The following is a 14,125-nucleotide window of genomic DNA, read 5'->3' as shown; positions in this document are numbered from 1 at the left end:
TTTTTATCTTGAATCCCAACAGAATTCAATTTCAAAAGTTTTGGGAAAAAGTGGGCAAGGAAAGCTTAGCTTTTTGGTTAGTTTATTTTTATTAGTAGTAATATAAGTTTTCATTTTGGGTGACTGCATTTCTCTATATTATTATATTGTTTCTTATTTTGTGTGTTTTCGGAGTGCTCTCTAGTCTTGACTGATAATCAGTACCGTTGCGACGTTCTTGTGGAAAATAGTGCAACATCTTTCTTTCTCCAGCAGGCGTCACCAAACAGTTGAAGTATGTGGTCCGTTCATTCATCCAGTAAATAGAGGGAGAGACTCCGTCCCCTGATGTAGGTGGACTCAGAGTACACCGCAACAGTTGGTGTGAACTGTCTGTGTGTCGCTCATAGTTTGGCTATAAGCGACGGCCACGTTATGAGTGTTATAATGAGCGCATAGACGAGCAAAGAGGAGGAGACTACCCAGCGCATGAGTGTCCGGACTCCTCCATCCACGTCCTCAGCCTGCATCCAGTCCGACAGGTAAGTTTCTGCGTGATGTGGAGGGTTTGAGAAGCGGTTCTTCCTCGCACGGAAGGGAGAGGTGGCACCATCAGTGCGTTTACATGTAGCAGATGAGGTAAATAAGCGTACAGTTTGTTATAGCTATAGCTTTGATAATCTGTACCTCCCACTGCTTCCTTTTTCACTCTGTCAAGACCCCTTCAGGGACAGTTTGATCACATGCTTTTTTTTTTAATAATCCGCACGAGAAGCAACTAATAACCATCGCGGGAGCAAATAATGTGCTCTTGTAGAAAAAAACGGATCTTTCACTCCCTCCCGTCACTCCCACTTTCTGACGGATCCACATCCTGATGTTGTGAAGTCCAGTATTTGTTCAAGTCGACACCCATTAAAACAAATGAATCAAGGTTTCCTGGTCATGGAAGCACAGGTCCACGTCAAGAGCTGGTGACTAGTTAGATTCAGGTTGTGACCCATTCTGGTTTCATTTCCAATTATCACCAGAGTGATCAGTCTAAACCTGAAACATTGATGTAGTTTGGCTTTGTCCGGAGTGCTGAATTTTCAGAATGAAGGCTATGCTTGTTTTTAAACAAATGTCCCAAGGGCGGAGCAGAGCGCGGTGAGCACCCCACCCTCACCAGGGCCACAGACACTGCTTTCTTTGACCTGAGCCAAGTCTTTGTTATCTGATGCTACACCTGCGTTGCAAAAGTAAACAAAAAAGTAGTATACTGGCACATCTGAACTCTGGCTTGGGTGCCTATTGTCCTACAGAGAATCTGGTTTGTCAAGATATTGAGATACAAAGGAACCGGTTTTGATATAGAGCTAAAATCACACATGCCACGCTCTGCATTCGTGGTGGGAGGCACACCTGTGTCAGAATCTGTCTTTAGACCATTAGTGAATGGCTTCAGTCTTATAGAGCAGCGGTTGTATCAGGTCTCAGAAAGGAAACGCTGTAATCATGCGCAGTGACAGCATGATGATGCTCAGCTGCTCACAATAATTGACAAGCCCGAGGCTGCCAGAGGTCCCATTGATAAAAGCTCAAATCAAAAACTCAGTAAAGAAGATAAGCAATTTCATGCAGGAAGTTACAGTTCTCAGCATTCACAAGAAAGCAGACAGTTTTTATTCCTGGTAAAACACGTTGCCAGTGTTTCCGTTTCAGTCATTTCATAGCCTCAGACTGTTAGTCATCTGGTCTGTTATCTGATCTGAGGTGAGCAGGCTGTGTCAGACTGAGACACTTGGTGGAGACGTTTGCTGCGAGGCAGGAGCTCAGTCCTCCAGTCTGCTGCACAGGTTAGTGGAGGAGCTTCAGAGCCTCAGAGAGAGTTTGCTCGGAACCGTATCGCACAGTGGACGTGTTGTAGCGGACGGAGGAAAGAGCCTTTAAACAAAGCCGGTTGAGTTTGACACATCTGAAGGGAAGATCCGTGTTAAAATGTCACACTTGTCATCTGTGACAGGTTTAAGGGTGTGGAGTACTGGGCACTTCTGGTTTATGTGAAAGGTTGCGGGTGGGCTGTGTGTGGCGTTTCGACTTCCCACAGGTGCCAGACACAAATCCAAGTGTCTGGATCCCTGTTGGATTCAAGGTGAGGCAGTTTTTCATGTTTGTGCACAGCGTGCCTCATGTTGATAGGATTGTTTGACCGTCTCAGATTTCCACTGTTTGCCACCGGGGATAAACTCACCAACCCACAAGTACCAGTGCCTCCAGAAATTACTTCTAGACAGTCGCGTAATGACTTTGCTTCCCTGTTTCACAGAAAAAAAATCAAAAGATTAGACAGTGCTTCCTCCCTTAAGATAAATAACACACCTCAGCAGTTAGATTAGTTTATTCTATTATCTTATTTATTTTATTATCTTTCTTATCTTTCTTATTATCTTGTTTCTAACACAGGGGTTGCAATGCAAATTTCGTCGACATGTCCATGCACAATGACAATTAAGGCAATCTTGAATAATAAACCTTATTTGCATAGCACCTTTCAAATAAGAAATGCCACACAAAGTGCTTTATAGCAAAGAATTATCAGTCTGCCCTTGATAGTAAACATGAAGCGAGAATCCTGGATTCAGAGATACTTTCTGATGTCCTGACCCAGTATGAACCTTGCAGACCTCTCAGCTCAGCTGGTTCTGGGTTACTGGCTGTTCCCAAAGTCAAAACTAAACATGGGGAAGATGCCTTTAGCTGCTGTGCTGGAACAAATTGCCAGAGACGATTAAGACTTGAGACTTGAAATCCAAGCTAATGACTATTGCTTTTAATTAATTTTCTTTTAAATCTGAAGCATTTGTTCTGATTTGTTCTTTGTGCTTTTCGCTGTGCACTTTGGGTATGAAATGTGCTCTGTGAATAGAGTTGCCTTGCCTTGGCTTACCCAAGATCAGTATGGAAGACAAAGAATTAAGTGAGGATCGGGGCTCTGGGCTTGAAGTTATTGCTGCTTGCTGCCCTCATCAGGGTGAATTTATTTATAAACTCACTGATAACTTTTAGGGTCAGGTGGTGTAACTACAGCTGTCAAAAGTACATTTCCAACTGAAATGTAGTGGAGTAGAAATAAAAAGCAGCAGAAAATGAAAATACTCAAGTACTAGTACCTTCAAACTGTACTTAAGCACAATAACTGAATAAATGTACTTAGTTACTTTCCACTTTGGGAACTCTTCTAGAACCTGAAGTTCTGTAGGTTTGAGCAATGTTTGGAGATCAGTTGTGGAGATCCTTGCATGGCTGGCAGGCCAGCTGAAAATAAAAGTCAATAGTGTTCTGAAAAAGTGGCCACAGAGAGTGAGAGGAGAGTTTGTCGGGTGTGTAGAAGGGCACACACACACACCCACACACACACATATACACATGCACACACAGAGAGGGATTGTGCAGCCATGGCCGTCTGCTAAGCAGAGCTGCTACATAAGGAAGTCAGTGTGTGGAGCACGCCACACCTTTTTGGCCTGCGTGGCTTGTTGTATACATCCTCTTTTGGATTTGAATGGGATACTTCCTGCAGTAGAAATTATATGACCACTCCGTGTCGTGGCTCAGTGGACTTTGTGTCTCGCCTTGTCAGTAAAAAATGAAACTCAACTCATTTTCCACCAATAGACTAGTTTGAGGGCTTTAAGTCAGAAAGTAATGATTTAACAGCAGGATGGAAATGCAGACTGGAAAAACCTGTGTCACGGTCAGTCAGATCTGAGAACACGATTGTCTAAAGGTGGGATTGATTCCGTGGAGGTTAGCGGGGTTAGAAGGAGCTAGTTAATAACTGTAAGATGTAGACCATCCACCTGAGCCACTGGCACTCCTCAGGTTTACTTTGTAAAAACCAGAGAGGGTCCCTCAGTTCCTCCCTCCATGTGAAGGGGGGGGGGGGGGGGGGGGGGGGTGTAGCAGACTCTGTAGTGACATTACTGCAGAACTTCAGCATGGTTTGCCTCTTTGAATATCGTGCCTTCTGCACACAAGGATTTTTTGAATTACGGGCCATTTGGAAGAGGTAGCGAAGTGGCAGCAGCGGCGTTGCGAGACTGGTAATAATGATCTCGTTACTGTTAACGTAACCATTCGTGTATGATTGATTATGAGTGACTCTAAACCCTCGACAGTGGTCTTTCATGTTGGTGTTTGAGGGCTGATCGATTAAGATAAAAACTGTTTTAGTATAAATGGCGTCAAACTTATTGGCTACAGATGTAGTCAAACCTTGACATATCATAGAAGCACTCAGAGCCTTTACTTAAGTTAAAGTACAGATACAACAGTGTAAAAATACTGCATTACAAGTAAATGGATTGTATGTATAATTACATTATTGGACTGTTAATGCTGATGCAACAATGTGTTCTGCTACAAACTGCATATTCATATTATAAATATTATATATATTATAAATATATGTTTGCTTGAAATATTGGGTTGGGTTTACCTATGTGGGCCTCAGACAGTTATTTAAATGACACCATTTGAGAAGCTTAGAGAGTTTGTTCAACAACTCAGTATGTAACAGGACAAGGAAAACAAATGTCAGATAAATGTAGTGGAGTAGAAGTACAAAGGAGCATACAAGGGAAACAGTCAAGTAGGATTAGTTGTATAAGTAGTATAAGTACCTAAAATTGTGTTCAAGCACATTATTTGAGTGAATGTACTTCTACTTAGATGAGATTTTAAATGCAAGACTTTTCCTTGTATTTTTCACACGACAGTATTGATACCTTGAGTACTTCCTCCCCCCGACGTTACAGCAGTGTTAGCCATAATCAAATGCCTGAGAGGCAATAAATCCATTTGTGAATTCACCTCGTAAGATGTTAAAGCAATATCAACAGGGCTAAATCACCGAAGACATATCGTTAAAGTGTCATATAAGACTGATAATAATATGACTGCTTTGTACAAAGGCAAAGGCTGTGGCTTTGCCAACAGGCTGCTATTCACTTGCAGTTTCATCTTCACCAATGATTTGCCAGTCCCTCCTTCCTGAATCAGTGCCTTGTTTCTGTGGAGGACTGACTTCCATGCGCCCAGAGAAGGTGACAGCTGTTTTGAATGTTGAGTTGCCCTCTGAAATACATGCCCCTCCCGTCCCCATTATTAGGGACACGGGGCAACGTCCCGAGTCACTGGCTCCTACAGCTATGAAATAGCTGCAGGAGCTACGCCCCGAGTCACTTATTACTATCCCGCGCGTTTCTTCTTCTTCTTCTTATTATTATTAGGGACACGGGGCACGCTCCGAGGCACTGGCTCCTGCAGCTCTGCTGCAGGAGCCAGTGACTCGGGGCATAGCCCCGAGTCACTTATTACTATCCCGCGCGTTTCTTCTTCTTCTTCTTCTTCTTCTTATTATTTTTCATCTTCCTCCAAGTTTTCGTCCTCAAACTCGTCCCACAGCTTTGAGAAAACCCTCGCAAATTATATATCAAAACGTGCGTATTGTTCGGGATCGGTGTGCTATTACTTTTCTCAAATTTATCGCAGTTTTTAAAAAAAACTGCGATAAATTTCCCATAAGAAATGAATGGGACGGGCGAAAAAAACAAGATTGAAATTGGAGTTTTTCAAACATCTGTAGCTCAGGCATACATTCACCGAGAGACTTCATTTCAACTTTAAAATGTAGACCCAAGTCTGGTCTATTGGTGTGTTCATCCACATTTTGATTGGTCCTATAGTTTTTGATCAGTCACTGTTCAATGACAGTGATCGTTTGGCGGGAAATTTTGAGATTATAATGGGTGTGTATTGCGCGGAATGTTCGTGCTAGAGTGCGTGCTAGAGTGGCACAGAGTCTAAAAACGATCTGAAAATCTTCTCTTTTTCTCGTCGCTACGGCCACAAATTACACTCTACATGCATAATTTTGGGATCAGTTTGTAGACAAACTTGTCCTCTTTCGTGTGATGTCCTCGAAAAAGCCGAGAGACTTACTGAATTTAAATAGTGAGACGTTTTGTGCAGCCAGCGCCCTCCTGTTCTCCCATTAAGTCCCATGTTAAAATTCAGAGCTGTTTTGTGAGCAAAGCAGAAATGCCTCCTGTCTTTAGATCGCCATAAAACGAAAAGTTGTTGTGTCAGGAATAAAACGAGGAGATGGTCGGACTCAGGAAGTTCTCGGGAGTCCGATGATCTATAGTACACTCTGATACGAGGTACGGTTCTCTCACCAGAGGATTTAGTTCAGGAGGTTCGCCGAACCCAAATCTCACTGCATACAATACAAACTCCTGTTCTCTGAGTCGCAGAGTCTTTTTAAGTCGACCATTTTGTCATTTTTCTAAAGAATATCTGGACATAAAACACACGTACATCTGGCCCAGACTTGTCCGCATCTCACAGTGTAATCGGTTTTTTGATAGCAGCTACGGTTTTGACACAATCGCAAGTTGTTCGGAAGAAACCGAAGAAGAAGCCGCTTTTCAAGGGAGGAGTTTAACAGGTGCAACTGTCATTTACACACACACCGGTCAATAACCCACGCACACACATCTGCAGGACAACAAGCCTGAGAATGATTATCTTAACGAGCTCAGTCAAAACAAGGGCATTGTTTGAAAACAATCTCCATCTCCATCCAACAGTTAAACTCAACTTCACCAAGCGCTTTGCCAAAAAGGTTGAGAAAGTAGTCACACAAACACACACACAAGCAGGGCTAACCAACAGCTAAAAAGTGATTAAAAACAAGCACGTCAAAACTGAACAGGAACAGGTAAAAAGTGGGAGAGGTAGAGAGGTAATTATCAGCAGGTGGGGCAGAAGTTACACACGCACACAAACAAACACACACACACACACACATTCAGACACACATATACCAGACACATCTCCATGTAGGAGCAGGTTGGGCTGCTTGTGTAGTTCAAGCAGACACACACACACAAACAGACGAAGACACACACATACGCAGTCACACACAATGACAGATACATAAACACACACACACAGACAAATGCATAATGAAAACCCCATCCCCCCGCCCCCTTGTTAACGCCGTTATTAGCTCTGTTAGCACAGTTAGCTCTGTTAGCGTTAGCGCCGTTAGCTCTATTCGCACCGCTAGCTGTTAGCTCCGTTAGTGTTAGCTCTGTTAGCTCCGTCAGCATTAGCTCCATTCATGTTTATTGATTCAGTTCATTAATTCATGTTAACAGAGACATGAAGCAGAGGAGAGAAGCAGACACAGACAGCTGAGGTGATCAACAGAGACAGACAAGGAGAAAGCCACAGAAACACAGCTGAGAGCAATTCATTAATCAGGGACTGACTACCTCTGATATCTGCAGTTTTCTCACATTGCAGCCTTTTTCAATTGTCCGCTGCTTCGCCATAGTTTCTCCTAGAGACTTCATTCAAACTTTAAAACGTAGATAATTTTGTCGGCTCGAACACACCCCGTGTCCCTTTCAAAATTTCCCAGGGGGAATTTTCTAGTTCTAATTGCAGCTCTGACCTTTGTCACAGGTGTTCCCCCCACGCTGCCTCAGGCTGGACTTATTAGCTTTCTGTTTAACTACCCTTTAATTGCTGCCTGGCATTCCTGATCGCTCGGCGCTCACTCTCTCCTCTCTCTGACTCTTCACGCTCTCCAATGCCTGTTGAGTTCACCCGCTCTCTCTATTCTGCTCTATTTCATTTTGTGATGTGACATTGGTTGGCCAAAGCAGAGGCTGGTTTCTTGCTCGAGGACACCTCAGCAGCTTTGCTCTTACGTTGCCTCCCGGCAGCTCTATTACTCCCTGACATTGGTAGGAACTGTGTGCCTTCTCTGCCTGAATTGTCTCACCCGTTCTGCCTCTTTCTCTTCCTGTCCGTCCAGAAGACTCCCTCTGCGTCTGCTGACTCAGACGCAGAGTCCTCCACGATGGTCCTGTCCCCGCCACACTCCTCACGGCTGAAGTATGTGTCTCTGGGGGTGCTGGTGTTGCAGACCACCTCGCTGGTGCTCACAATGCGCTACTCCCGCACCCTGAAGGAAGACGGCCCCCGCTACCTGGCCTCGTCCGCCGTGGTGTCGGCCGAGGTGCTCAAGATCCTCGCCTGCACCCTCCTCGTCTTCATTGAGAACAGTGAGTAGCGAGGGCCGGGGGAGGGTGAGAGTAAGAGCCGAGGTCTTCCTCTCTGCTGTTCTTTCTCTCCTTAGTCTATTTTCAGGTGTAGACTTTGCACTACTGGGTACAAGATCTCATATAAGTGCTCTCAAGGTGTCTGACTGTCAGGTCCTGTCTGCCTCTCCTCTGTGTCACTTCACTCCATGGGTGGTCCCCAGGTTGAGTTACTTACAACACACTCTCTGTCACCGCCAGAATTCAGTGTGCGCTCAATGAACCAGCTGCTGAAGGAGGAGATTGTGAACAATCCCGTGGGGACCATGAAGCTGGCCATTCCTGCAGGGATCTACACACTGCAGAACAATCTGCTCTATGTTGCCCTGTCCAACCTGGACGCAGCCACCTATCAGGTGACATGAATGTGCTGCTTCAGCTTCCCTGTATGTGTGTGTGTGTGTGTTGCGCACCCATGAACTTAGAGAGCTGAGTGTGTGTCAAGGGATTTTTTTTTAAATAAATCATTTCTTAAACAGTAATTGCCCTCAAGTTACAAAATATTTTCTCAACTGACTTGTTTCATTATATTGTTTTTGTTCCATCAGTTTGTGCATTCAAATTCCATTAAGACATACATCCATCATCTTTATTTTGAATATCATGTACTGGCCCCATGTAGACTGGAAAATGTTGCTTTATTACATCTGTATGAAGGTGGACTGGTAGCTGGATAGCCAGGTTTCTTTCTTTGTGTGAGTGTGTGTGTGTGTTGTGTCTTATCATTCACCCTGTTTGAGCTCTGAGCATGACACTGAAACACAGCACAGGGGGGAACACGTTCTTCAGGCACGTAGCTGATGTTGTTGTGTCCTCAACTTCCCATTTCAAAAATACAACCTCATGATTTCCATTTGAAAGCAGCGAAACAAGTCCTGACGCGTTGTTAACCACACATGTTTCAACGACTGAGCAGAGCATCTGAGGGCTGCAAGATTTTAACAAAGATACTAAGGTGCCAAGATAATATTCGGTATTCGACAACTGCAGGATGCATCAAGTGCTAATAGTGTGCCAGTGGGGAAGAATGATGGAACATGTCTGATTTGCTTCCTACCAGCAGCAGACAGCCATTAAAGAGAGGCAGGGCAGGCTGGTGCTGGGGGTCTCTGGTGACCTTTCTGTGCATGCTGAGGATCACGTTTGACGTAAATCATGTTCTCCTGCCGTATTCACACACACGGCGGCCTTGCTTTCTGCCTCAGCGGTGTGTTCGTGTCGTGCTCCACACACAGGTCACGTACCAGCTGAAGATCCTCACCACAGCGCTGTTTTCGGTCTCCATGCTGGGGAAGAGGTTGGGCTTCTACCAGTGGCTCTCGCTGCTCCTGCTCATGGCCGGAGTCACTCTAGTGCAGGTACCACACTGCAGAGTCCCTGAACAATTCACAAACACACAGGCGGCTTGTTTCTGTGGGGTGAATCTGATTTTATGCACTCATCAGATGTTTTAACCTCCACAGTGGCCCACAGAGACTGAAGGGGACACTGAGCAGAAGGTCCTGTCCGCGGGCTCCCAGTTCGTGGGCCTGATGGCCGTGCTGATGGCCTGCGTGTCCAGTGGCTTTGCCGGAGTTTACTTTGAGAAAATCCTCAAGGAGACTAAACAGAGCGTGTGGGTCCGAAACATACAGCTGGGTGAGTGACTACACCCTCTGTTTGTTTGCTAGGTGGAGACCACATGTGTCGAGAGGCTTTTGTTAACCTGAGTTTGACAGGTACCGCAGATATTTTCCCTCTCACAGACTCATTCATGCTCTGTGTGACACAAACACAAACTGATTTAATCGTTTTCCAAATGATATATATTAATTGTAGCTCATTGTGTTAGCAAAATAGTGGGGGAGGTGATGAGTTACTGACCTACTAAGCTTAATTAATGATTTATTAAGATTAAAAAGCCCTTTGTCACAATTTTTTAAAACTTGAAAGCCATGATTCAATAGAAAGTTGTACCAGCAAAATAAACGGTTGCATTTCCTTAGTTTGGACCGCTTAAGATTTGAGTAGCGTTTAGAGTTTAGAGTTTAAAATTGAGCAGAAAGTTCAGTTCATCACGAGGAGAACTACTGAGAAAAAAATAACGTCTTCTCTGGCTCTGGAGGGAAGTTTCTAAAGTCTCAGAAATGTATCCTGATGATGTCAAGCAGCCTCAAAAACCACAACTGGGTCACGTTTGCAACATGTCTCTTCTTATCTCTCGCTGCAGACCTCTTTTTTGCGTTCCCTTTTGTCCTTCCACCTCAACGTGCTGAAACTATACTCTACACTTTACTTACAGTTGTTTGTAATATGTCATACGGCCGACTCTCATTCTGATATTAGGCTGCTTTTCTACTTGTTGTTTCATAATGCACCTTCTGAGTAACAACAGAAGATGCAACTTTCACATGGTTAATATTAAATTGCTCACTACTCAAGCTTTTGATGGTCAAGAATTACTCACTCATCCCTCGAAGATTTTGAAATGTGCAAAACAAAGCAAATACAACAACTAACCAACTAATAGATAAGCCTGAAGTTGTTTTTGCAAGATAATGACAGTTTCCTCAGATCAGGAAGGGAATCTGATGAAATTTTAAGTGACAAAATCATCCTTTGTCTTGAAAAGATGACCTGTCATTTGACCCTCATGGTTAAATGCTTTGCAACACCTTCACATATACTTAAAAAGAGGACTGTGGTCACAGAATGAAGGGACAGGACAGCAGAAGTTTGCTTAAACAACATTCTCACTCAGTCATGAGAAGTTTGTCTAAGTGTTTTTTTATGGCTGGGCAGAGCAGAGGGTGGGGGCTCAGGGATTGCAGAGGGACTCTCTTTGTCACTCCTTCTCTCCTTCGGTTGTTAAGTGAGTGTAAATCTTGTCTTTTTTTTTTTTTTTTTTTACATTTTTACACTCCACTGAAGCAGCTTTAGCTCAAACACAGTGACCTCTAGTGGCAGTTGGGTGCAGTTTAACAGCTTTTGAACACACTTTCCTGTCCTTTCATCAAGAACAGTTAAACCACAGTTATACTATACTGTCCTATTTGCTCAACAAAACCATTTACCGCTCCTTGTCTGTTTCAGGTTTCTTTGGCTTTGTGTCTGGCTTCGTAGGAATGATAGTGTATGACGGCCAGAGCGTGAGACAGTCTGGAATGTTTCAGGGCTACAACGCCGTCACCTGCACAGTCGTCGTCCTACAGGTGTGATCATTATGTCTGTCTTCATTCTCACTTTGTCATTTGTGTCCCATTTGTTTACAGCTGCATTTGCCAACGTGTGATTGAAATGCTTGGTGTGTATGTTGTCATTCCAACACTGTCCATCTGTGCCTGCAGGCTGTGGGCGGGTTGGTCATAGCAGTGGTCATTAAATATGCAGACAACATCCTCAAAGGATTCGCCACGTCTCTGTCCATCATCATGTCTGCAGTCATTTCATATTTCCTGTTGGAGGACTTTAATCCGACTAGGTAAGCACATACATGCTCATGCATGGTTCCCAGGAGATGTATCCTACTGACTGTGATGATCCACTGACGCCACCATGACCTTCACAGCGGTTTTAAACATATATCTTGATAATTAATGGATATGGCCATAAAGTTTTGTAAAGACTCTGAGGTTCCCTACAGAATGAACTGCAAAAAGTTTGGTGATGCTTTGATTTTTCATCCAGCACCATCGTCAGGTCAAAATTTAAATAGTCCAGTCCTTCTGGTCCGAATTACCTGCAAAACTCAGCTGTACTCTGTGTTTAGTGCTAATCACAACTGTTAGCATGCTGACATGCTCAGCTAAGAAGAATTGCAATGCAGCTTTTGATGGTCATCTGTTGCATGCTGCACCAGTGTGCTGAGTGGACGCAAAACAAAACATGGTCAGTCAACTTCTGTGTTGTAGTGATGAGAGTCTGTACAGAAATAGGTAGTATGGTGGCTGATCTTATTTATCACATTTGGTGAGTGGTGGGTGCCGAATGTGGCCCCTGACTGTGCCTCACAGAGCTGCTAGGAGGGCTGCAGACTCTTTGCCTTGTTTACGTGACATGAACTAAGTTTAATTGTTTCCTTGTTGAATTCATTGTTAGTGCGTTCTTAATTTCTCTCTTCTATTTCCTGTTCCTGTCTTTCTGTCAGTGTATTTTTTCTAGGGTCACTGCTGGTTATTGCTGCCACTTTCCTTTACGGCTACGAGCGCAAACCTGCCAGTAGTAGCACCATCAAAGTATGAACGGAGAACTGCTACCTGTCAGAAGTGACGACCTGCACCCAGCACAGACTACTGCCAAACTACTGCAGCTGGAGACTGTTGAGACTGAGTGTGGCCCATCACTCCTCTGAAAAAATGCTGTTTTGCACAACAGACGGGGGTCAATAATATGACTATGTGAATGTATTTTTTTCAGGTTTTTCTTATGAAATACTAACAGGAGTATATTGGAGCTAACTTGCCGTCAGTCGAATGTTACAGCAAAGCTAATAGACTGTATGATGAAACTATCCCATGGAAACTTTCTGTGTGTGCAATTAAAAAGGGACCGAGGGGAGAATGTGATGAAAGCATGACCTCACAGATATTTGTAAATCTATGTTTTATAGCTGAATACTGTACTTGTGTATTTACGTGTTGGGGGGATATGAGGGGAAAGGGCTGTATTTACAAAACAAAAAGGGTATTCATGGTGCTGAGAGCGCCCGTCTCAAAGAGAGGAAAATCCCTGTCGGAGCTTCCATCTAGTGGTGGAATGAGGAGCAAACTTGCTGCAAGGAGGAGGGGTTACCTCTGTTCAAAGATGCTGAATGTCCTTTTTCATATGAGATGAGATGAGCTGGGATATGACTGCTTTGACCTTGCTGCTCACAGTCTGGGTATTCATATCAAAGCACTTGTTCTACTGTTCTTTAAATGCAGAATACAGTTCTTTATGTACGAACAAATGAATAAATTAAGGCATCTTTCATGCTGAAACAACAAGCTCTGCCTCTGATCTTTTTTCTTACTTCAAAGTGAAATGAATGGATATATTAGAGCTGGATGTGTGAGTGAGTGTGTGTGTGCGTGCTCTCTCTCACACATACTAATGCATACACACAGAGCAGGGCACACCCATGAATATTTTGAACTGTTTTTTTCTGTTCCAGTTGCAGTGCACTCTGAAACAGCAAATCAGTCTCTATAGCAACAGATGGCTGAATGAGCCGTGGTGCCGCGACAAATGTAGACCCGCTGAATTATTCTAACCTATTTTAACCTCTTTGAGTATTTTACGTGGTGGTAGCAGCCATTTTTATTCAACAACGTCCCTGACAGATGAACAAAAACAACACATCTTTCCCATTTTTGCCCGTTTTTCTCCCTCTGCTTTTTTAGTTTACACAGTCGCAGATAATCTTTGCATCGCTATCAGAGCATATTAGAACATTTGGATGGAGATGGTGTGTGTGTGTGCGTGTGGTGAGGTGGACAGAAAGGGGAAAAATGAGCAGGCAGATGGGAAGGTGAGGCGTGAACCTGGAGAGAGGCGCAGATGGAGGATGAGTCATGTGACTTGTGCGTGGAGTGGCAGGCAGGGACTTGGACCGGGCCCAGTGTGAGCCACTTGACAGACCATACCCATGACACAGGAGGGCCTTCATCTGTGATTATCTGCAGAAAACTACTGCTAAACCATTTACATATGAGGAAAAAGTGTGACGTGACAAAAATGGCACTAATTCCAATGAAACATTTTCAGACTGTAGTCCGGTTTAATTCCACAACAAGGAAACTATTGAGAGTACATTTAGATTCCCTGATTGCAGGAAGATTTATGTAACTTGGTAGTGTAACATGGCCTGATTAGTGCCACATCAAATCCACCTTAGATCTGAGTACAGTCGGGCTCCATTCCAGCTCTGATATCTGTGGCCTGGACTGCCGTCACCCTCTTGTTTTAAATTTGTTGTATGGCACCGCTCCAAGTCATTCAGTGTGCACTTATTAAAAGCATGGCTGACA

At 43.9% G+C, this 14,125-nt stretch overlaps 1 protein-coding gene across 3 annotated transcripts; it reads left to right on the top strand.

The window, feature by feature from the left end:
* Nucleotides 1–328: 328 nt before the first annotated feature.
* slc35a3b (solute carrier family 35 member A3b) lies at nucleotides 329–13,096 on the top strand. 3 transcript variants are annotated; one of them, XM_041949574.1, is made up of 8 exons: nucleotides 329–521; nucleotides 7,853–8,102; nucleotides 8,340–8,494; nucleotides 9,374–9,496; nucleotides 9,602–9,776; nucleotides 11,211–11,329; nucleotides 11,465–11,598; nucleotides 12,265–13,096. In XM_041949574.1, exons 2-8 carry the CDS (start codon nucleotides 7,898–7,900, stop codon nucleotides 12,356–12,358), a joined length of 1,005 nt encoding a protein of 334 aa, XP_041805508.1. In that variant the 5' UTR covers nucleotides 329–521; nucleotides 7,853–7,897; the 3' UTR covers nucleotides 12,359–13,096. The 3 variants fall into 3 exon arrangements, with proteins under 3 accessions (XP_041805508.1, XP_041805510.1, XP_041805509.1); XM_041949576.1 differs by lacking the exon at nucleotides 329–521 and adding an exon at nucleotides 1,788–1,817; XM_041949575.1 differs by lacking the exon at nucleotides 329–521 and adding an exon at nucleotides 1,840–2,113.
* The last annotated feature ends 1,029 nt before the right edge of the window (nucleotides 13,097–14,125 follow it).

Source organism: Chelmon rostratus, chromosome 12 (genome assembly GCF_017976325.1).
Source record: "Chelmon rostratus isolate fCheRos1 chromosome 12, fCheRos1.pri, whole genome shotgun sequence".
NCBI lineage: Eukaryota > Metazoa > Chordata > Actinopteri > Chaetodontiformes > Chaetodontidae > Chelmon > Chelmon rostratus.
Note: the sequence above shows the minus strand (reverse complement) of the source record. Positions and strands in the feature narration are given on the sequence as shown.

Coding starts and splice junctions, on each gene's coding strand:
- slc35a3b (XM_041949574.1), top strand. CDS start 7,898: ATGGTCCTGTCCCCGCCACACTCCTCACGGCTGAAGTATGTGTCTCTG. Junction 9,777..11,210: donor GGTCCGAAACATACAGCTGG/GTGAGTGACTAC, acceptor TGTCTGTTTCAG/GTTTCTTTGGCTTTGTGTCT. Junction 11,330..11,464: donor GCACAGTCGTCGTCCTACAG/GTGTGATCATTA, acceptor CTGTGCCTGCAG/GCTGTGGGCGGGTTGGTCAT.